The sequence below is a fragment of the Myxocyprinus asiaticus genome, chromosome 12 (genome assembly GCF_019703515.2).
Source record: "Myxocyprinus asiaticus isolate MX2 ecotype Aquarium Trade chromosome 12, UBuf_Myxa_2, whole genome shotgun sequence".
NCBI lineage: Eukaryota > Metazoa > Chordata > Actinopteri > Cypriniformes > Catostomidae > Myxocyprinus > Myxocyprinus asiaticus.
Genome location: NC_059355.1, coordinates 6254010 through 6276991, shown reverse-complemented (window position 1 = coordinate 6276991; position 22982 = coordinate 6254010). Strand labels below are relative to the sequence as shown.

General features: G+C 35.7%; 2 protein-coding genes across 2 annotated transcripts; one reads left to right on the top strand and one right to left on the bottom strand.

Moving 5' to 3' along the window:
- Nucleotides 1-3131: 3131 nt before the first annotated feature.
- Nucleotides 3132-15299, top strand: LOC127448930 (endoplasmic reticulum membrane sensor NFE2L1-like). Its single transcript, XM_051711918.1, has 4 exons — nucleotides 3132-3287; nucleotides 8688-8903; nucleotides 9664-9822; nucleotides 12829-15299. Exons 1-4 carry the CDS (start codon nucleotides 3249-3251, stop codon nucleotides 14050-14052), a joined length of 1638 nt encoding a protein of 545 aa, XP_051567878.1. The 5' UTR covers nucleotides 3132-3248; the 3' UTR covers nucleotides 14053-15299.
- Nucleotides 15300-17679: 2380 nt separating this feature from the next.
- Nucleotides 17680-22465, bottom strand: LOC127448940 (metaxin-2-like). Its single transcript, XM_051711933.1, has 10 exons — nucleotides 22311-22465; nucleotides 21927-21974; nucleotides 21797-21843; nucleotides 21578-21650; nucleotides 20717-20793; nucleotides 20549-20641; nucleotides 20049-20087; nucleotides 19821-19946; nucleotides 18337-18413; nucleotides 17680-18254 (listed from the first exon to the last, which is right to left on the bottom strand). The coding sequence occupies exons 1-10, from the start codon at nucleotides 22348-22350 to the stop codon at nucleotides 18050-18052; spliced, it is 825 nt and encodes a 274-aa protein (XP_051567893.1). The 5' UTR covers nucleotides 22351-22465; the 3' UTR covers nucleotides 17680-18049.
- Nucleotides 22466-22982: the final 517 nt, after the last annotated feature.

Below are 22982 nucleotides of genomic sequence, written 5' to 3'. Positions count from 1 at the left end.
CTGACATAATAGATACACATGGAAATAACCACATACTGAAAGCCAAAACACATCTAACCCCCACCACTACAACATGGAACAATCTGGACAGTAGTCAACAAAAACAGTAAGGATTTAGTGTGTCTCTGTGAGGCCTTGGTTTGTATATGCTTAATGGTAGGATCCGAGGGGACTCTTTAGGTCGATTCACATACTGCTCAGCTCTTGGGGCTAGTGTAGTCGACTATGCCATTACAGACATGGACCCATCCTACACACGTGAATTCACTGTCAGATCACAGTCTTCCTTATCAGACCACTGTCAAATTAATGTGTTCCTAAAGAAACTTCAACACCATAGAACAGACCAAGAGCCCAGCAATCTGTTCAAACTAAACCCAACACACAAATGGTCCCCAAAATGTGACTCCGAATTCCTTAATGCTATTAGCTCCAAAGAAATGTCCAACCTAATCAATAGATTTCAAATAACACAGTTTATGGCTAACGAGATTGATGTAAATTCCGTAGTACAACAAACAAAGGATATTTATCAAAGTTGCTCAATCAAAGCAAACCTACTGTGTACAAACAAGAAAACTAAACTAAAAAATGGGGATGAAATTTAGTTTGATAAAGAATGTAAAATTAAAAGAAAACTACTCGGACAGCTCTCCAACCAAAAACACAGAGAGCCACACAAAGCTGGAACCAGGCAAAATTATTGTAAAAAATGGAACAATCTGAATAAACAACACAACCAGGACATAGCCATACAAAACTGAGAATTATGGAAAGGCTATTTTAAAAGCTTATTCAAATAAATTTCTCCAGAAAATATCACACCTGACCAGAAAAACAAACAATAAGCTGTCAGTTGGAATCTACAATAAAATAGAAACAAAAACTCTTTAGACAATCAGATTAGCAGAGAAGAATTGACAGATGCTCTTAAGAAACTAAAACCCAGAAAGGTATGTGGTTTAGACAACATTAGAACAGAAATGCTGAAGGACAGCCCTGCAGTAATGCAGGAGGCCTTGTTAAAACTGTTCAATCTGGTTTTGCAAACTGGCTACTTTCCTGATATCTGGAGTATGGGCTTAATACACCCATTATAAGAATGGAGACAAATTTGACCGCAATAACTACCAAGGCATTTGTGTGAACAGTAATCTGGGGAAGACTTTCTGTTGTATCCTTAGCGCCCAGATACAGGCCTTCCTTACCAAGCACAATGTCTTGAATAAGAGTCAGATTGGATTTCTACCAAACCACCGCACCACCGACCACATTCACACGCTACACACGATAGTCAACCGGCACGTTCATCAAAAAAATCGAAGGTAAAATGTATGCATGTTTTGTTGATTTAAAAAAAGCATTTGATTACATTTGGAACGATGGTCTATATTAAAAAATTCTACAATCCAGCATTGGGGGTAAAATGTATGACACAATCAAATCTATGTATTTGGACAACAGGTGCAGAGTTAAAATTGGCAATAAAAGAACAGAATTCTTCACTCAAGGCCGTGGAGTGAGACAGTGCTGCAGTCTGAGTCCAACTCTGTTCAACTTTTACATTAATGAGTTAGCAGTGCTAGTGGGACAATCTGCAACACCATGTCTTACTCTAAATAATTCTGAAGTTAAATTTCTTCTCTATGCAGATGATCTGGTGCTGCTGTCAGCTACTGCACAAGGAATACAGCAGCACCTGGACCTGCTGGAGAACTACTGTCAGAACTGGGCCCTGAGAGTCAATAAAAAAAATATTATAATCTTCCAGAAAAAAGCCAGATTACAGGAAACCAGATACACATTCACTCTGGGAAACAGTGCAACAGAACACACCCTACACTATGACTACCTCTGTCTAAAAATCAGTGCTTCATGCACTAAAATAGAATGCTAGAAGAGCATTCTATGCTATTAAGGGCAAATTTACCCAAATAGACATTCCTGTAACAATTTGGTGTAAAAATTTTGCCTATTGCTCTGTACGGATGTGAGGTTTGGGGTCCACTGTGTCTGGCAGATTGCTCTAGATGGGGCAAACACCCCACAGAATCCCTGCATGCAGAATTCTGTAGAAACATTCAAAGAGTTCAGAGAAGAACACCTACTAATGCATGCTGGGCTGAACAAGGCAGATACCCCCTAATTATATATATTGAAAAATGATCCCTCAAATTTTGGACACACCTAAATTCAAGTTCCCCTAACACACTGCAACACGAAGCCCTTAAAACCCAAGAGTTGAAGCCTAAAACCAGTCCCCTTTTGTCAGCTGGTTCTGAAACTCACAAACCCACTAACAACTAGACAGAAAGTATAATCTGGCAGAATATCTCTACTCTATAAAAGATACAAAACAGAGATGGATCCTCACCAAATACAGGCTCAGTGATAACAGCTGGCCATAGAAAAATGCAGACACAGACAAACATCCAAATTCTTCCAAAGGAAGAACAAGTCTGTGCTCTATGTGACACTAGTGAGGTTGAGACAGAGACACACTTTCTTCTTCACTGTGAGAAATTTACAGAGGTGAGAGAGAAATACTTTGACAAACTCTCAAACCTCATGCCACAGTTTTCCAGTTCAGCAGAAACAGATCAAATGCGGGTGTTACTGGGGGAGGACAATCATGCATCAGTTGCAGCAAAATTCATTTTTGAGCTGCACACCCTCAGAAACCAATCACTGCCTTAATGTACTTCGGTCACAGTATTTTTTTTATGTTCGTAATGTCTTGTTAAATGCTCGTTTTATTTTATATTTTATAGTGTATATTGTTATTATAGTTTTTTATTTTATTTAATTACCTGGTACCTTATTTTAATTCTAATTTTTATTGTTATTTGTTACTGTTTTATTATTATTATTTGTCTTGTCATTATCTGTTTTGTGTATTAATGCTTTGGTAATATTGTATGAAAACACAGTCATGCTAATAAAGTACTTTAAAATTTAAATTAAATAAAAATTGGTTGAAGGTTACGCCCTCTTCTATGGTAAAAACGCGGAGGTTGTTATATAGGTATAAAAGCTCTCAGGGGTGGCTCCCGTCTGAATATGTAATCTGTGTTTTGATTGGCTGATGGTCATATTAGGCGGGTCCAGTCTGTATTTGTGTTCTGTTACACTCGCGTGTCGTTAGATTTGATTCAGAAAAGTTTGGCAGTCGCATGTGCGCTGTCAAATCTTGACTTGTATCGGTGTTACATCTAACAATCCCCTCATAACATCAACTGGAAGAAAACATGGAAGAAAACCCTTTAGCCAAGTTTCAACATGAACCGGTAAGTCTAAAAAAAAAAAAAAATGCACATTATGTATATAGAATGTTGCCTTGATGGAAATTATGAAATTCTCAGGTATGAAATAGATTATTAAAAGACTCATTGGGTTAAAAGCTACAGAACATCTGAAGGAACGTCTTTGAAGTAGTTTTCCGGGAAAGATCATGGGCGTAGAATACGCAGGGGATGCGGGGGACATGTCCCCCTCACTTTTTCACAGGGCAAGTGTGTTTACGCCGTCTTTCATACAGCAAATGTGTAAATGCAAAAGTTAAAATTCACTGGTCAATCATGTAATTAATTCAATAAAAAATTGTAATCGATTGAGAGCCTTAAAAATATATCTTATATATTTATGTTTGTCTTGTGCTAATCGTTCTGTCCCCCTCTCTTTTGAAATGATTGCTACACCCCTGGTTGAGATGTTGCTGAGCTTCAGAGAGAATCCAGTGGGCTGCAAATTGAAATTATGCCAAATGTATTGGGGGGAAACTATGACAAACCTATTGTAATTTTAACTTTTCTAAGGTTATGTCAGTTTCGGGAATTTTTATTGTAAATATTATGACTGTTTGGTCTTTTCCAATGAATAAAGGGGTTTGTTGTTACCTTTACTGTCAGCATTGCAAAATGCTCCATTATTACAATATTAATAATAATAGTAGAGATGTTGCATTGTTGTCTGTCAGGCCTTTCAGGGAGCAACAATTTAAGATAAAGCCCAACATCCAATCTTCAATTTAGGTTTAGGTAAAAGTTTTAAGAATTACTCAGGACTTCTTTCAACATAGAGCTTAAAAAAACAAAAAACATATCAGTATCATAATATCAAAGACCTTTTATTATGATCATCGTGAAGTAGATCTCATTTCATGTTTGGGAGGAACAAAAAACAGGACGTTTTCTAAACAATACTAATTGTAATATTGACAATTTGAGGTTCTCCAAAAGTTGGGGGAGAACGTATCTACCTGCCCTATTGTATTTATACAGTACAGTCGCCCTTAAAACCTATTGTTGTCATTGCATTAAATAACAAAATATCAAACCAAGTGGCATTTATTTAATAGAAAGATAGCACAAGTACACGTTTCAAGAAAGAAATTTCACAAAAAGAAGTTTGTTAGGTTTTAAATGATAAAAACAATAAATATACAGTTCAAAATGAAGACACAATTATTTAGATACTTTCTGTCAAACATTAGTGGAACAGGTCTATAGTTAACATGATGATCAACTTGAACTTGAGGAGAACTGACGTCATAACTAAAAATTACTTTGGGACCAGCTGTTTAAGAGTAATAGCAAGTGAAGTTTGTTCTGAGAAAAGATCTATCATAATCTGTTTGCTTGCTATTTATTTTTATATTTTACTATCCAGTGCAGACACACTTTTTTGGGGGACACTGTATATTCAAGTGGGACAGTATGATATAATAATTATACTCAAATCATGCTTAATAATCTGCAATTAGAGCATATATTACCATTTTGAAATTGTCTGTTCATTAGTTGTTGAGGGGGTACCCAATTAGAAAAGCCCTGGGCTGAGGTTTGATAACACTCAAAAATATTTTGTCCCAGGCGTCATGAATTCAAGTGACTGGACTGTTTAAATTAACATTTTAAGAGGTGCACTTGAGCCATCTGCACACACTGCTGCATGTTTCAGGGTGGGTAACCAGTATCCCCAGTGATAAGACTTAATATCAGTTCTTCAGTTGTCCTTTATACGCACAAGGCTCTATCACCCTGTCTACACTTTCACACAGTTTCATCATCACATTCACCACCCAGCTGTAGGTGTGTACATTCACCTTTCACTCAACTCACCTTTATACCTTTCTTTCTCCCAGTCTTTCTTGTTCTGGCTTTATTTACTATTATCTGATGGATTGTTTTCTATATGTTGCTGAGCGAGACAAATCTCTCTAAACCATTCATAATGTCATGTGTAATCTGGAGCATTTATTTACTTGCGTGACTCCAATATGAGGGCAGCGAGTTCAAGGTCAAATGGCTGACTCCACTAAAAATGCTTTGTGCTTAGCTTGGTTTGCGCTCACTTTTATTTGTGCCCCAGCACATGTAACTTTCACTCACCGCAGTGTCATGGCCTTTGGTGTAACAACATTACCTAGAAACAGTGAAGAAGGACATACACTGAGGGTCCCTGTTCTTGGGGTCACTAAAAGTGATCAAATATGCTTTTTTACTACATGATGTATACCATGTGCACAGCTCTCTGTATCTCTCTCGTTGTAAACATTGTTGGTAGTATCTTTCACATCACTGATAGTGTGCTTGTTTTAATTGAAATGGCAGTAAAAATTGGTTACAAATTAAGCTTCGAAACTACAGTAAATAATAACTTATTGACTGCTGTTGTTCTCTACTGTGTGAATTTTTGAGAGGGTTGGTTTATTAAAACAGATGAATTTATGATGGAACTAGATAACGATGTCACCTTTGGAGCTGCGAATTCAAATTGAATTAAATTGAATCATTCTTCCTCACCTTCCTTTTCTTCCCCATCATTTTAATGCTTAAAAGGGCAGGAACATAAAAATATCTTAGCAAATCAATTTACTGCTATTTTCCAACATATTAGATCTGTTTCCCTAAAAGTGTGGACTTTTGTCTTGCCTAGCTAGACATAATCCTTACAGAATTATGGCCCACTCACCCACTGTCCCCACCCTTAGTCTCTTAAATGTTTGTATCCCCCAGGATACAACACTTATTTTAAGGATAAATTGTATTTTTTTTATTTTTTATTTTTTTGAATCAGATTTCTACCAGTGATGTCATTGAAATTTACTTTGAGTAGAAAGCACAGCAGAGACACAGTAAACCACTTTATTGGCCTGGTGTCATATATCATTGTGGATAAGCTCCCTCAGTGGCAGCACAACCTCTGACCACATGTACAATCAGGCCCCATAAACTCTCCAATTACCATTTTATCAAATCAAAGGAACTGATTACAAGAGTTGTATATGTTGCTCAGCTGAATTGTGTGTTTGTGCATTTGTATTTATTCTGATAAGGAGAAATGAACACATACTGTACTGTTTTAATAAAATACAGTTTTTAAGTTAACACTTTAATCCACTTTCACTTTTACATCTGAAAGTCACATGTGGTGCCTGTTTAGTTTCACTTTCACATCTGAAAGTTAAAGTGGAGATTTAGAGTAAAAAAGGACTGAAATATTGTTAAGTTTCTCACCCACACCTATCATATCACTTCTGAAGATATGGATTTAACCACTGGAGTCTTATGGATTACTTTTATGTTTCCTTTCTGTGATTTTTGGAGCTACAAAGGTCTGATCACCAATCACTTGCATTGTAAGGACCAACAGAGCTGAAATATTCTTCTAAAAATTTTTGTTTGTGTTCAGTAGAAGAAAAAAGTCAGAGGTGACATCTGGGATGGCATGAGAGTGAGTAAATGATGAGAGAATTTTTATTTTGGAGTGAACTATCCCTTTAATGTTCCCTTTGTTAAAGGATTATGAAGGAGTTCATTAATGACTGATAAGTCAATTACAAATGCATTATAAATAATTTATATTATAGCAAAATGCATAAAAAGGGAAACTTTCACCCAATACTTTAATCAAAACATCAAATGAATAATTTATGTAACAAAGTAGCAAAATATAATATTATAGTGAGATTAAAAGGAGGAATAATGTCATTTTGTTACAGTCTGCTTTGTGTTTATATTCATTTATATAATTTTTTGACTCACTTGCGCTGTCAATTTCCTCATGATGTTGATGTAAAAAAAAAAAGGGTTCTACCCAGTCCTAGTTACCTAAATTCCTCTGCAAAAAACATTTCAGGTATTCATGCTCATTCACAGCATATATCATATAAAATATCCTCATGATGATTAAACCACTGAACTTTTATGTAAAGGTTTGTAATGTTGGCAACTCCTTAATAAATGCTTCATATGTGCCCACTTTACATAAGGTACAGTACATTTTCATAGGTTACTAATGTTGAATAAGTGTTTAAGCATTTATAACGTGAGGTAAAATGGCTCACTGTTAGGCAGCTATTGCATGAAAGTCGCCCTTTTTAATGCACGTTGTTATAACTGCATATCAATGATTTATAAAGCATTTATAAATGAATAATTAGTCATTAATGAACTGCTTTTCTTTTTTTGTAATCAATATTTTTACTGAGTTTGAAAAAGAGCATATAGATCACAAATCAAATGATCTATATAAAGAAAGGTGCCCAAGAGCTGCCTGAGTTACAGATAATAACAATATTAGAGAGAAAAAAATGAACTGCTTTAATAATCCCTTAACAGAGGGAACATTAATGTAAAGTGTTACCGTTTTTATGAACACAAGTCAAGCCAGTCAAAAGTTCGGACACACTTGCCAAAAGTTATGTTTCTCATGATCTTAAAAACTGTTGGTAACATTTTACAATACGGTTACATTTGTTAACATCAGTTAACATGAACTAACAATGAACAATACTTTTAAGCATTTATTAATCTTGGTTAATGTTTGCAACATCTACTATTAATACACGTTCAAAAAGTTTAATTTGTTAACATTAGTTAATGCACTATGATCTAAAATGAACTAACAAATAACAATTGTATTTGTATTAAGTAACATTAACAAAGATTAATAAATGCTGTAAAAATATATTGTTAATTGTTTGTTCATGATACCTAATGCATTAACTAATGTTAATGAATGGAACCTTATTGTAAAGTGTTACCAAACCATTTTACCCCAGGTCTTAGGTTTACATAAATACTTAAAATTAGTTTAGTAGACAAATATAAATGGCATGAAAGAAAAAAATGAAAGAAAAAAAAAAAGAAATGAAATGGATGAGCTGGACCAAGAATAGACAGAATTTGCAAAGCTTTAATCCAGGCAAGTGGTGTCCACTTTGAAAAAGATGAAATATAAGATTTGTTTTGAGTTTTGATTTTTTAACATTTTTGGTTACATAAATGTTACATACTTCTCATACATACATTTGAGTTTTGATGTCTTTACCACTACTCTAAAATGTGGGGAAAAAGTAATGATAAAGCTAAAGAATGAGTAGGTGTGTCCAAACTTTTGACTGGTAACCTGATGAACATACAGTATAAGCATTTTGAAGGTGGCCTTGGTAAGAGGACACCTACCAAGCAAATGAATATAAATGCAAAAGTCACATGCCTAACATAAAAACTACATAAGTAATATTGTGAGAGTGCACAGAAGGTTCATGCAAACATTGTCTTATTGTATGTGTGTGCGTGTGTGTGTGTGTGTGTGTGTGTGTGTGTGTGGCCACAGACAAAGAGCCACAGACAAAGACAACATGGTAAATGATCTGTTATTCATTATGTCTCCCTGTTTAGGATTTGATTGATATTTTGTGGAGGCAGGATGTTGATTTGGGGGTGGAGCGAGAGATCTTTGATGGATGTCTTCGGCAGAGGGAGGAGGACGCCAGGAGAGCGAGGGAGAGTGAACAGAAGAGAGAGAGAGAGCTAGAAAGGGTTATGCAGAGGTTACAGAAACTTGACAAGGAGACTGGAGAGTTTTTGCCTAATCCTTTACCAGTGAACACCCAGGTAACAATTTCACCAAGTTAGGATTACATATTTTAACCTGTAGGCACAAATTAACAACTTGCCGAGACCATAGGGGTTAATGGTATAACCAAAATCTTCCATCACAGTCACAAACCAAAAATATTTATAACAAATGTCCAGCATCAGTGTAAAAACAGCTGCTTCATATTATGTAACACTTGAGTTAAAATCAGAAGACTTAAAACAGTAATACATTATAAATACAACTTGTCAAACGAAATTTGAAGCTAATATACGCACAGTATATTAGCGAGTTCAAATCCAGGGTTTGCTAAGTGACACCAGCCAGGTCTCCTAAGCAACCAAATTTGCCCAGTTGCTAGGGAGGGTAGAGTCACAAGGGGTAACCTCCTCGTGGTTGCGATTAGTGGTTCTCGCTCTCAATGGGGCACGTGGTAAGTTGTGCGTGGTTCGTGGAGAGTAGCATGAGCCTCCACATGCTGTGAGTCTCCACGGTGTCATGCACAGCAAGCCATGTGATAAGATGCGCGGATTGACTATCTCAGGCAACTGAGACTTGTCCTCGGCCACCCGGATTGAGGTGAGTAACCGCGCCACCGTGAGGACCTAGTAAGCAGTGGGAATTGGGCATTCCAAATTGGGGAGAAAAGGGGGATTAAATTAAAAGGAAAAAAGAAAAAAACTCCCGTAGAATAATGCCTGCACACACACCTAAACACACTCTATTTGGTGTTTAATGTACAGTGTTACCTACAGAGTTCTTTTTATTTCATTTTAGGCCATGCCCATGTCACCGCCGGTGCCCACTACAGCGTCTACTCAGCATTCACCAGTTACGCAGAATCCCCTGCTGTCTGCCCTGCTGTTCTCAAAAACACAGAAGCTCCCTTCTGAGGAGCAGGACTTAAGTGAACTACTGTCACTGCCTGACCTACAGGTATATATACACACAAGGTAGACACACACAGTTTTGGTAACTGCAATTTTTCATACAAAGTATCTTTAGAATTAGGCTGTTACATAGTAGTAATTATAATAGGTTCAATGATGCATCTTATAGCACATAGCCACTGAACCTGAAAACCATAGCCAAATTTATTATAATCTAGAGGTGACCAATTGTAACGGGGTAGTTGTGACACACAACATTTCTTGGTAACACTTTTTTGTTAACATTAGTTAATGCATTTAATATCAAGAACCAACAATGATTTTTAATTTTTGTTAAGGCTAATTTGTTACTCTTCGTTAATGCTAAAGTAATATCACACGAGGAAGAGTGCTGTATGGCCCTACATCAGCACGGAAGTGATTTGGTCGCAGGAAATCACAGCCATGCTGATTTAGGGCCATACAGCACTCTTCCTTATGTGATATTACTTTTATACAACAGTTCAAAGAACAAGTAAATAAAAAAAATGAGGAAAAAATAAGGACTGTCACAAAAAAACAAAAAAAAACAAAACTACTGCATGGAACTACTTTCTTATGCTAAGGATTAGGATCTGCCGTTGCTAGTTCAAAAGATGTGTAAAATACAAAGAGACGTCTAGCTCTTCTACACATCTGCACTGCTCTTACACTTTAGTTTAGAGTGCCACAAACACAAGCGAAGTGATACACAGTGAAGCGTCCAAGTGCTGATTGTGAGACATCAGTACTCATGGAACATCTCTTGTCCAATCAGATTTGAGAACCGGAACTAGCTGTTGTATAATAATTTTTAAATAAACTACTGTTCATTGTTAGTTCATGTTACTACATAATGCATTAACTTATGTTAACAAATACAAATTTAATGTAAAAAATATATTAGTAAACATACAACTTAACATTTACAAATATAAATAAATGATTTCATATTATTTTACATTGTTAGTTCATGTTAACTATAACATTAACTAATGTTAACGAATACAACCTTATTGTAAAGTGTCGCCAATCTCTTTAATCACAAACAGGGTTGGGGAGTAATGGAATACATGTTACGGGATTACGTACTTAAAATACAAAATACGTTGGTAATCAGAATACAGTTACATTCAAGTATTTTGATTACTGAAGCGATTACTTTGCATTTTATTGTCATTTGTCAAGCAATATGTAGTTGATTCAGTATGAAAACCTTTATCCATATAAATGATGAGATCAAAAGAGTGGTTTGAAACACTTTCTTATGATTTGTTTCATTTATAAATGCAGAAAGAGGGCACTTTCACACTGTTATGAGTGAAAATGTGGATATGATGTCATTGAGGAACTTCCTCTTGGGATCTACAGCATGTTTCTTCAGTTTTACAGAAAACAGAAATGCTTTGACAGATGAAACATGAATCCAATAAATAAACGGTTACAATGATATATGGTTTGTCAATGTTTTTTATAAGGTTTGGATATTTTTCACAAGGATAAAGGATGTTTATATGGGAAATGCTAACTAAAGTAGCCTTTAGCATAATTGTATAGAAAGCTACATATAATATATTTTCTGCCTCATTCTATGAACAGAATCCACAAACGATCAGAAAAAGATGTCGTTGTATACACTCTGTGGGGTTTTGAAGTTTGGAGCAGCAGAACTTGTAAACTGTGTAAATTGTCATGTGACCATTAAGCTTTATTCTAAGCTAAAATGCTATTTCTAGCCCTTATACTGTATGCACCTGTCACCAGGTGGGATTATATTTTATAATGAATTCTATTAGGAAAATCCTGTGGAAAAGAAGTGTGATCATTTCATTTTGTGAGAAACTGAAATTAAACAATGCTGATGAAGTGTAAACAAGATTTTATCTTGGCTTGAGGTCAGGGGAAATTGTAACACTTTTTGTAGTTTGTAATTTTTGCAATTGTAGTAATGAAATAATAAAAAAAAAGATTTTTAAATATGAACATTATTTCATTAAATTATCTAGCTGAAGACTGTTGACCTATCAGCTGATCAGATATTTTTGTTAAAATTAGTATACTAATTTCAAATAATTATAGTGTAGGTCCTACTGAAACATTTTGCTTTAAACACAATATTCATGACAAATAAAATAATTAGTAAGTAATAAAGCAATGATAATATTTCTTTGATGTGTGTTCTTATCTATTCTGAGATACAGTGGGTTAAAGGTTCTGTTAGCAATTTTTTTATTGAATAGCATGCACATGCTGCCTCTACTACCAGAAAGATATTAATGAAATAGGTGCCTTGAGGTAGCCCTGGTACACCTGTTTCTGTGACAGCATAAGTCTATGTAAACAGCAAAAAGGGATATGCCCAGAGAAATCAATTGTTTGGCCAATAAGAAGACCTTTAGAAGCTCTTTGTTGGCATCAGGGTTGCTGACATGTCTGTGGGGGGTGTGATTTTGGAGAGAGGATGTGGACTAATTTAGTGGAGGCAGAAGTTATTGCAATGGCAATGCCTTTAGTATATACTGTGTGTGTATATATATATATATTATTTTATCACACTAAAATCATGTTAACACAAAATGTTTCCATCTTGGGGGTATACTTTTGAAACAATGTGTATTTTAATATTTATGGACTGGCCCCTTTCACTTGCATTGTAAATGCCTCCCTTTAACTGTCATTTTTCTTTTTTTCTTCTTTTTTTTCTTTTTTAAATAAATAAACAAGTGATGAGTTATAAATAATTTTTTTGTAGAAAACAACATGATGTCCAAAATGCTGTCGATTGAGCTTGAACCCGGAACATTCCTTTAATAGCACTATTACTGTTTACACATTACTGCATATGTGCCTTAAAACAATGCAGAGCATATAGATTAGTTGTAGTCTGTAAATCAAAAAGAAAAATTACAAGTTACAGTTTACCACAAGTTACAATTTTACATTGCCCCCATTCTCACCAATACTACTGTATGTTGTGTAAATGTATCTGGCTGTATACTGACACTGGTTAATTGTTTTCTTTTCCCCATATTAGCTATTTTTGGATCTCTTGGCGTCTGAGAGCCCAAGCTTGCCCTTAGATGATGTCACTGAAATCTGCAGCCAGAACATTTCCGAGCCACAGAGGAAGAACTCAACAGATGAGTTTCTGACAGTTTCTGACTCTTTTGAGGTTGCTCAACCTCTGTCACTCACACCCTCTGATGCAGTAGATGTCCTGGAAACATGCATACAAATGTTCTCGCATCCAAGCAATCCTACAGATTCAGCCTCAAATTCAATCTTCAGCTCGAGTCCCCCTGAGAATCTTAATCAAATGAGTTTAACTAAATGCCAGCTAAACTCAAGCCAGTCAACCCTCAGTGAGTTTATCCCTGCACTTCCTAGTACATACAACCTCATTACCAGCACACTCAGTCAACCTGAACAGTCAAACAGTGCGCCTGGGTCACTTTCACAATTTGCTGACAGCCCCGTCCTGCTAGATTTTGAGGACTCTTCTTCTGCTGGCTCTGTAGATCTAGAGACATCCCTCTATACTGCTGACTCAAATAATGGCCAGTCAGATAAGGAGGAGATGGAGAGCGGCCAATCGGATTACACCGATCTGCTTCCTTTATCACTGCACTCAGAGGCTGAGGCAACAATATACGAAACTGTTACGTATGCACAACATGATGCTAAACATCAAACCCAAAATGAATATTTTCAAAATGTAACAAAAAACCTCATAAACGGACAACCACAGTCAAACCTCATGAGGGGAAGTGGAGGTGTCCGGTGTCTGTCCCGTGATGAACAGCGCGCTCGAGCGTTGGGTTTGCCGCTGAGTGTGCATGACATTATCAACCTGCCCGTGGATGCATTTAACGAAACCGTCAACTCCAAAAAACTCAGCCACGCCCAACTTACCCTTATCAGAGATATTCGAAGGCGTGGCAAAAACAAGATGGCTGCCCAGAGCTGTCGCAAACGCAAGTTGGATAGTCTTTTTGATCTTGAGGACGAGATTGAGGGTCTGAAGAAGGAGAAGGATCAAAGGAAGGAAGAAAAAGAGAGGAACGCTAGAGATCTTTGTGAGACGAAAGAGAAGCTTAGGAAACTCTACAATGAGGTGTTCAGACAGCTGAGAGATGAACATGGAAACTTGTACAACCCTAAAGAGTACACACTACAGCACAGCACTGATGGGATGGTTTACCTACTGCCACGTAACACAGGCAACAAGACAAATACAATGACACAGGATTTACTATAGCTGTGTAACACACCTTCCTATAGCAAAGCTCTCTTATGAAGACTTGTTTTTGTAACCTTACACACTAAAATGCAGAGAACATGCATTTACATGCAATCATTACACCTGCCTGAGTCAGAGACGTCTACTTTCTGCCACACATTACTTTTTAACCCACAAAAGCTACAATGAAAAAGTGGTAACCTGCAATTGTTACATTGGTGTAATCTGAGGCAGAAAAAGTGTGGCATGTCAGTTTTAGTTTCCAATTTCAAGAGTTTTGAAATAGGCAGAGATTATTTATTTACAGCCTGAAAATGCTGAAGTACTGCATAAACTGAATATCATACCATATTTCTAGTTGGAAAAATATAAGCTTCTCTGAGAGCTGTTTAAGATGCATATTCAGAACTTTTATCATTTGGAAACATGTATGAGATAATGTACAGTGATCAGGGTCTTGTATCAAGTGGCTTATTTTGTGATAATGACCGGCTGACTGTAGATTGTCTTACTTATTACACAGTTACTTACCAAAGAAAGAAAGAAATGGACATGAAATATTCATTTGAGTTTAAATTATTTTATTATGGGAGAAGAAAGAGACTGTTGATTGTAAACTAGCACAGTGACGTAGGAACGTATGGTTGCCTGGGACAATGGTCTGTTATACATTATAATGTGAGTGGTGGTGGCGAAGTGGACTAAAGCACATAACTGGTAATCAGAAGGCTGCTGGTTCAATCCCCACAGCCACCACCATTGTGTCCTTGAGCAAGGCACTTAACTCCAGGTTGCTCCAGGGGGATTGTCCCTGTAATAAGTACACTGTAAGTTGCTTTGGATAAAAGCATCTGCCAAATGCATAAATGTAAATAATATTTACACAAACAAAATGTAACACCAGAATGCTGTGATTGACCAATCAGTCTAAGTATTTCAGAGAGTTATGTAATATACAGTATATGGGTGTTTTTTAGCACGTTTGTGTCCCAGGAGTTTATTTTTATTCAAACTAACTGATTTCCACTTTTTTCTTTTTGTTATATAAAGTTCTTATCAAAACTGAATTGGACACTTTTTTAACAGGCCTTCATCATTTCTTTTTGTAACTTTTCAAATGCTTTTTCGAATAGATTTTATTGTTTTAGCCTTTTTCCAGACCAAGACAAAACTACATTCATGCATCAAAATTAAACTGTTAAAATATTAAACTATGAAAATACATTATAAAAATTATAATTTTGACTTCTTTAAAACTGAGAATTTAAGCAGAGTGAAATAAACATTAACCATTTCAATATTTATTGTGTGCAAATTATTTCTATCAATTTTTCAAAAGTTAGTGTACTTGTTAACTTTGTCAAAAGAGCATGCTTGAGATGAAATATGAGACAAGTGATGTTTGATAAAAGCAAAGAAAATTCAAGGTAAATATAACTTGTGAGCAGACTAATTCTAGTGGGCATAATTTCCAATCAAGCTGTAATTTTGCCAGATATAATGCAAAAAAAAAAAAAATCCACCATGGATTTCTATTAAACACAATTGAGAATTTGAGATGTGGTGGAAATGACACTGGTGTCAGTAGATAGAAAAATAAAAAATAAATGCTCTGTGTGAAAAATAAAATGTTTTAAGGGAACTTTACTTTATAGAAGTCCACTATGCTAAAGGTGCCCAAAGTTGACAAAACACCCATTTGTGTGTGTGTGTGTGTGTTTGTGTGTGTGTGTGTGTGTGTGTGTGTGTGTACCATGTTTCTGAAAGTCATGAAAATTCCCACCAGTGTCATTTCCACTACATTTCAAATTCTCTGTTGTGTTTAATAGAATATTTTTTTTTCCTGCATTATTTGGCAAAATAACAGCTTGTTAGGAAATTCTGCCCAGTGCACATATACTTATCTAATTAATATGCATGCTTTTTAACCAAATATAATGTCAGTGGTACAGATGGTCATAACACCGTTTCAATAATGCTTCTTTTTTCTGACATTTCTTGATTGCCTTATAGCATTCTAATAATGATTCTTGTCATGTAGTTCCAGTATTTAAATTATTTAACATATATAAATAATTAAATTTGCGAGGGGATATACAAATAAATAGCCTAAATAAATAAATAAATGCACCAATCAATGCAAAAATAATATAATTCCAAACTTAAATACATGGTTGAGGAAATGCAAATTGTTAAAGGAAATGCAAAAATGAAAGTTGATTTTTATTCCACATTTCTATATTCCTTTAATCATAGATTTATTTCTGTATGCTGTTCCTTATTTATTTTTCCTTCACGATAATGAGCGGATGTCAACAGCTGTTCAGGGATTACAGTCGAACTATGGATACCAGATGCAACGGTTATTGGCGGGAGTTTGCGGTTTCACCATGATGAAGAGAAGGTCAGTAGCAGAGTTGCTCCGCGAGGCAGCGAATAGTTTGGAAAGTCGTAAAAGCGAGATCCTTTGCTAAACATTTATTAATTGGTTGATTGTGAAAATTCAGTATTATCCTTATTAATATCATGATCAGCCAATGGTGTCATAAAGTCCGCCTACTGATGTTTGATTGACATCCTCTCATTAACATGTTGCATGAAGGAAATATAAATACAGAAATAAATGAATGATTAAAGAAATATAGAACTAAAAATCAGCTTTCATTTTAAAATGATTGCATTTCCCCAACCGTTTTATATTGTATTATTTTGCATTAATGGGTGCATTTATTTATTTGTATACCTCCTCGCACATTTAATGATTTATATATTTATTTATGCACAATTATATGGATTAATTTACTTATTTATACATGTATTTGTGTATTTATTTATTATTTTTGCAGGTTTCGTCCTCCATAGGCAGATGAGGTAGCAGAATTAAAATTACAGTTATGATTCTTTTACTTCAAACTTTGAGACTGTATATTATATTTAACTCTCCAGTGCTGGAACAGGGCTAAAACAAAGTGTGGATATAGGTCTGACTATGCGAGAATATGCGAGACTGTAGTTTGAAGTAATCACTTTTCTTTGCATGTTAGATTGACTGCATTTATACGATAGCCTATGTCGGTGTTAGCTAGCTAGCTAGCTAGCTTTATGAATAGCTGTTAGCTAAATTTAAAACTGTACATTATATGTTGACAATTCAGTATTGATGTGATTCCATCACAACTGTCATTTAGATATATCGATGCGCTATTGTTTTATAATAATAGATTGTATATATTTTCTGTATAACCAAGTTACGTTACACCAATGAATGGGTCATTTTGCATTATCTTGAACATTGTCTAGCATTCATTTAATGTGTTATTGTAGTTTACCTTTCTGAATAATTACAGATTAACATTATGTCAGTTACTGTGAATCATTTGTCATTCAAATCATTCGTTTAAATTATTTGAAAGTTACGAAGGAAGGTAGCTTGCAATTCGTCAGCGTTAGCAGGAAATATCGAATTAGCTTAAAACAAGTCATTTAAAAAGTATTTTTTTAATTTTTTTTATTATTAAAACAGGCCTCAAACTGACAAAACACAGATATCTTGGAATTAAAACATGATAATTTCTACACCTGAAAATTAAAAACTTACAGTACTTTGCATGAACACATTCACATAAACACACACACACAAAAACAGAAGTCCAACTTAGAATTTATTATACTTTGTAGGCACTTTCCATTTACAGATGAAATCAGGTAAGGGAATCACACAGTGGAAAAGTTTACATCAACTGAATTCTTATACATCAATCTACTTCTATTCCGGCAGGCAAACTCCTGTTATGGCATTCCGACCAGGCAAAGGGGTAATTGGAAACACTTTGAATATTCACAAACCTTTATTTAATACCCTTTTCTCCCTCCCATAGATTTATAAAGATGTTTTAACCTCAACAGAACTGTTTACTACAAAATCAAGTATTTTGATCTACATAGGATACTTAAGCTGTCAATTATTTCATTACTTCAGATCAGAGGAGGGATAAAGTTGGGCGAGAGGCAGTGCTCATGGAAGTGAGCCTTTGGAATGGCGCGAGGACCCTGACTGGCTCTCTCGGTCATGCTCCTTAAAGTAAGTCTGTTCAATACGATGGCAGAAAGATAGCAGGTTGGTGTAGGCTTTAACCTTTTCAGCGAGCTCGTCATTGGTCAGCTGCGTAGTGAGTATGGTGAAGAGATGACCGAACACCAGAGCGTCCAGTTCAGTCGGCCTGCAACATTTACAATGCAACAGTTAGCAAAGAGAGCATGTGATAACAGAGTTTTACATTTGTATGCCTGTGTGAAACATACTGCTTGTTGAAAAAGTAGGGCTGAGTTCCAAGTCGTTGTGACAAGGCCTGACAACACTGACTCACATCTTCATACACCTGAGGAGAGGAAACACAGACTGCCTTTTTGTAGTGAACACTGGATAAATGTGAAAGTAAAGTGTGCAATTTTTGGATGTTAAATACTCTCTTAACTCCAACTGTAAGTAGGTTGATTAACTGTTAATAATTTGATCCATTAAGCTTATCAATAGGCAACTGATTAATTTCAGAACAAATGCATTGAGTAATCATGCCAGCAGATGTTGATAAGGCTGTCTATACAGTAGTCCGCATCACAGAAGAACAACACAGATGAAGCGAGCTCAATATAATCAGTGTTGGAGCGTTTCTCTATAAATGATTGATTATGTTTTCTGCATACACTGTGATAGTGTGTTGAAGCACAACATGACATCAAGTACTGTTGATCTGCCGGTCTCCTTGTTTTATCCCAACCTAAATTTACATCAGTGATCGCCAGGAAAGCACAAAGGCACATTCACCTGACATCTCACCAGCACCTGAAAAGCAGTTTGTTTTATAGGTTACTGTGTTTAAGCAGCGTGCTATGATTTGACTTAATTTCAAATAAAATAATAAATTCAAAGGTTCAAAATACCCCACGATCCACAACGTGACATTTTAATGAACTCATGTATACAAGTTATTGTTAACAGTAATTAAAGAATTCACAAATTCGTACTAAACATAGCCTAAATGTATTAAAAATACACTGAACTAAGAATATTTTTAGAGGAAAATACCAATACTTGCATTCCATAAGTGTATTTATTTAAACAGTAGGATACATGCACATATTATTCGGAGGTCTCCATGTGTGTTTTGCTGTATTAACATTAACAATTAATTTATAGTTCATTTCCACAACAATCAATAATAAAAATGTCTGAACATTTACATCCCCACAAGCTACATTAAATAAAATTGGCACAGACCTTCAGAATGTTTTGAAATAGCATGCCATGTCTTTTCTAACTGATCAGATTTATAGTTTTCACACAGCGGACGATCAAAAATTGGAAAATTCCCATTCAATTACATTGACGGAATTTTCAAATGGACCAACGGAATGTTCATTGATTCAAACTCCAACTGTCAAAAATTCAATTGTAAACAAACCCTCTCTCTTTCTCTCTCTCACTATCTGGTGGTTATCTGACTATTTATGTGAGAGTCTGTCTGACTATCTAGCTAGCTGTTTTTCTTACTGTAATGTCTGTACAATCGTCAAACTTAATATGATGACATTTTTGTTTTGTTTTGGTTTTTTTGTCAAGCCAACATCTTGAAAAACTTTAACTTTCTAGTTACTTTTGCAATTCCATTGGGTGACACTAGTGAGACATACATTACAAATGACATACCCTTTAAGGAAAAAAAAAAAAAAAACTAACAAACACACTGACAATTTAATGGATTTCACTTTTCTACATGTAAAAATACCTGCTCCAGATTCTTTCCTGACCATCCAATGGCTTTCATCTTCCTCCGAACCTCCCACTGCTTCTGATAGGCCAGAATGTGATTTAGGGGCCATGAGTATGGACTACTGTATCGTGGCCTAGAAATCTGAACACACACATTATCAATTAGATGTGAACCATGATCCTGTATGCAGTCATAAATGTGAGTGAATCTTGTTTTGTGGATAAAATATGTCCTTAAACATACCTCTGTAGCAGTAAAATCATCACACCACTGGATATACAACTAGAAAGAGGAGAGATTTTCTTCATGGATCTGCACAATTTATGTCTTTTCAAAATGTTTATGCAGTTTATGTCAAAAATCCGAAAACATTGGGGCTATCAAGTATTTAATCGTGATTAATCTAATCATTTTTTGGCAGTTAAACGCATTCTGAACTTTTAAAAAGAAAATAATACATGCAAATGTTGTTTTATTAATGACACTTGTATTAAAATAAATATGCAATTAACTAAAGACCAAATTAATTGCATGCATTAACTTTGACAGCCCTTATATAGTACGTATAAATACTGAGAAAAACATGTAACTATATAGGTATATAAATACAGTCAACAAGCCAAGATACATGATATTGGGAAAAGTAATTATTACACACATATTTTAATCCGATATTTGTATATGTTGGCTGATTTATACAGTATGTCACACACAAAGAAGTGCTGGTGTGTACAGGCTTCTACCTCTGCAGTCAGAAGCATGTTATTGACCAACTCCATGTAAGCCTTCATCTCAGCTCTCTGAACATCATCCAACCCGTCACTCAGAGAATGACCCTTTGGACATAATTATGTAGATTACAGACATATATTCTTGTATTCTTTTTATTTTTATCTGAAGTTTTTTCATACCTTTGCCTTCGTGAACTGCACAATCTGTCCCAATTCTGACACAACTTGATTACCAACATGGATGAAAGGAACCTTGCCTAATAAACAAAGGGAAAAATTAGAAGACATACTGTATGAACAAGCTCTGAGACCAAACATCGCACTTATTCCGATACACTCAACCTAGTCAAATATAAGCAACATAAATTATTAGCAACATTAATTTAAGTTAATGGAATAGTTCACTCAAAAGTGAAAATGGTCTCATTATTTAGTCACCCTCATATCATCCCAGATATGTATGACTTTCTTCTGCAGAACACAAATGAAGATATCTCAGATATGTAGGTCCATACAATGCAAGTGAAAGGTGACCAAAACTTTGAAGCCCCAAAAAGCACATAAAGCCAGCATAAAAGTAATCCATAATACTCAAGTGCAAATAATCCATGTCTTCTAAAGTGATCCAATCGGTTTAGAATGAGAACAAACCAAAATATAACTCTTATTTCACTATAAATCTTGACACCAGCAGTCTCCTTGGCAATCACAATTTCAAGCTTGACTACACTCTGCGCATACGTCAAGCAATAGAAAATGTAATCATGCTTAAAATCGTAATCGTGCCTAGAGCCTCCAATAGCAAGATGTACAGTGGAGCTTCAAACATTTGGTCACCATTCACTTGCATTGTATGGACCTACAGAGCTGACATATTCATAATTCTAAAAAATCTTCATTTGTGTTCTGCAGAAAAAAGAAAGTCATATACATCTGGGATGGGATGAAGGTGAGTCAGTGAACATTTTTAGGTGAACTATTCCTTTAAAACAATTTCCTGAAAAACAAAGACTGTAAGGCAAGAGTGATTTGGTCACTTACCTGATGGTGACATATATTCAGCATTAGAACGGCATGACACCTGCACTGGCAGACCGCACATCCTTAGGAATGTCTGCAAAACAAGACCGACTTTACTACACCCAAAACAATTCACACAATCTTCACAAGGGTTTTTAAAAACAAGTGTTTAGTGTGTAATATTACACTGTATTTTCAAGTGTGTGTGTCTGTTTTGTGCGATTTATGTCAACTTCTCACCTGAACTGCCAGAGAGGATGCAGAATCTGACAGCAGGATTTGATCCTCTGCAAAACAACGCAGGTAAGCATATTAATATGTGTTTATTTTCTAGTGTGGTTGTAAAGATCTAATTCTAAATATCAGTTACCCTTAAGAGGCTGGTACAGAGTGGCATTTTCAGGCCATGGCTCAGCAGCTGGAACAAAAAGATAATCAAATAAAAAGCGCAAACCAAATCAAATCACTAAATCAAAAATTCTGCCACTATTTGTAGGCGCATCATACACTGATAAACATCTAATGGCTTTTCTCTCTCTTTGACCCTGAAAATAACACCGCAAACAAGGACTGTAAGGATATAATATAAACAAATAACCGAAGAAGTACAGACCCAAAATAACAAACTGATATGCAGAAAAATCTGATGATGACAGAAAGCACTGATAATGTATCCTAACATGCCCCTCTCTGAAACACCAGCTTCTCCACGCCTGTGGACTTTATTGCGCATTACGCTCAGTGTAAACATTACCTGCAATCTGAGAGACGAAAGCCTCAGCAGCAAGGGACATGGCAACGCAGAAAACAGTCGACCTAAATCAGAGGCCCAAAAACCATTTAATAAAAACGAAATGGCATTAATTTCCCACGCAAGGGCAAAGCCACCTCCTGTCCCAGTGTAGTGACGTCACTACTAGTTTTTCCTGCTTCCTAGCCAATCACGTACTCTCTTCTACTTCTTCTTCTTCTTCTTCTTCGGGTTTTACCGGCAGTTTGCATCCTTAATGTTGCGCTACTGCCATCTTCTGGAGTTATCTAACTCCTAAATTGTCCAGTATGTCATATTCTCCCCATCAATCCTGTTCTTATTAGGAAGCTGTTCAAGCATCTTCTACCTTGTCCATTCCCACCACACTCCAGTATACTCTTTACTCCTGTTCCTGATATTCCAAATCTTTCCATTTCTTCCATCATGTCATTTCTTTCTGCTTCATATTTCCTGCAACTGACAAACATGCTCTACAGTTTCTGATACCTGACAGCGATCACAAAAGACGGTTGGATGTTTTCCTATAATGTGAAGTGTGCTATTCTTAACCTAGTCTTGATTGTTTCCTCTTTTCTGTTTACTCCCCTACTTTTCACAATGTCAACTCTTATTTTGAATGGAATACCTTCAATGTCTTCCCTTATCTCCTGATCC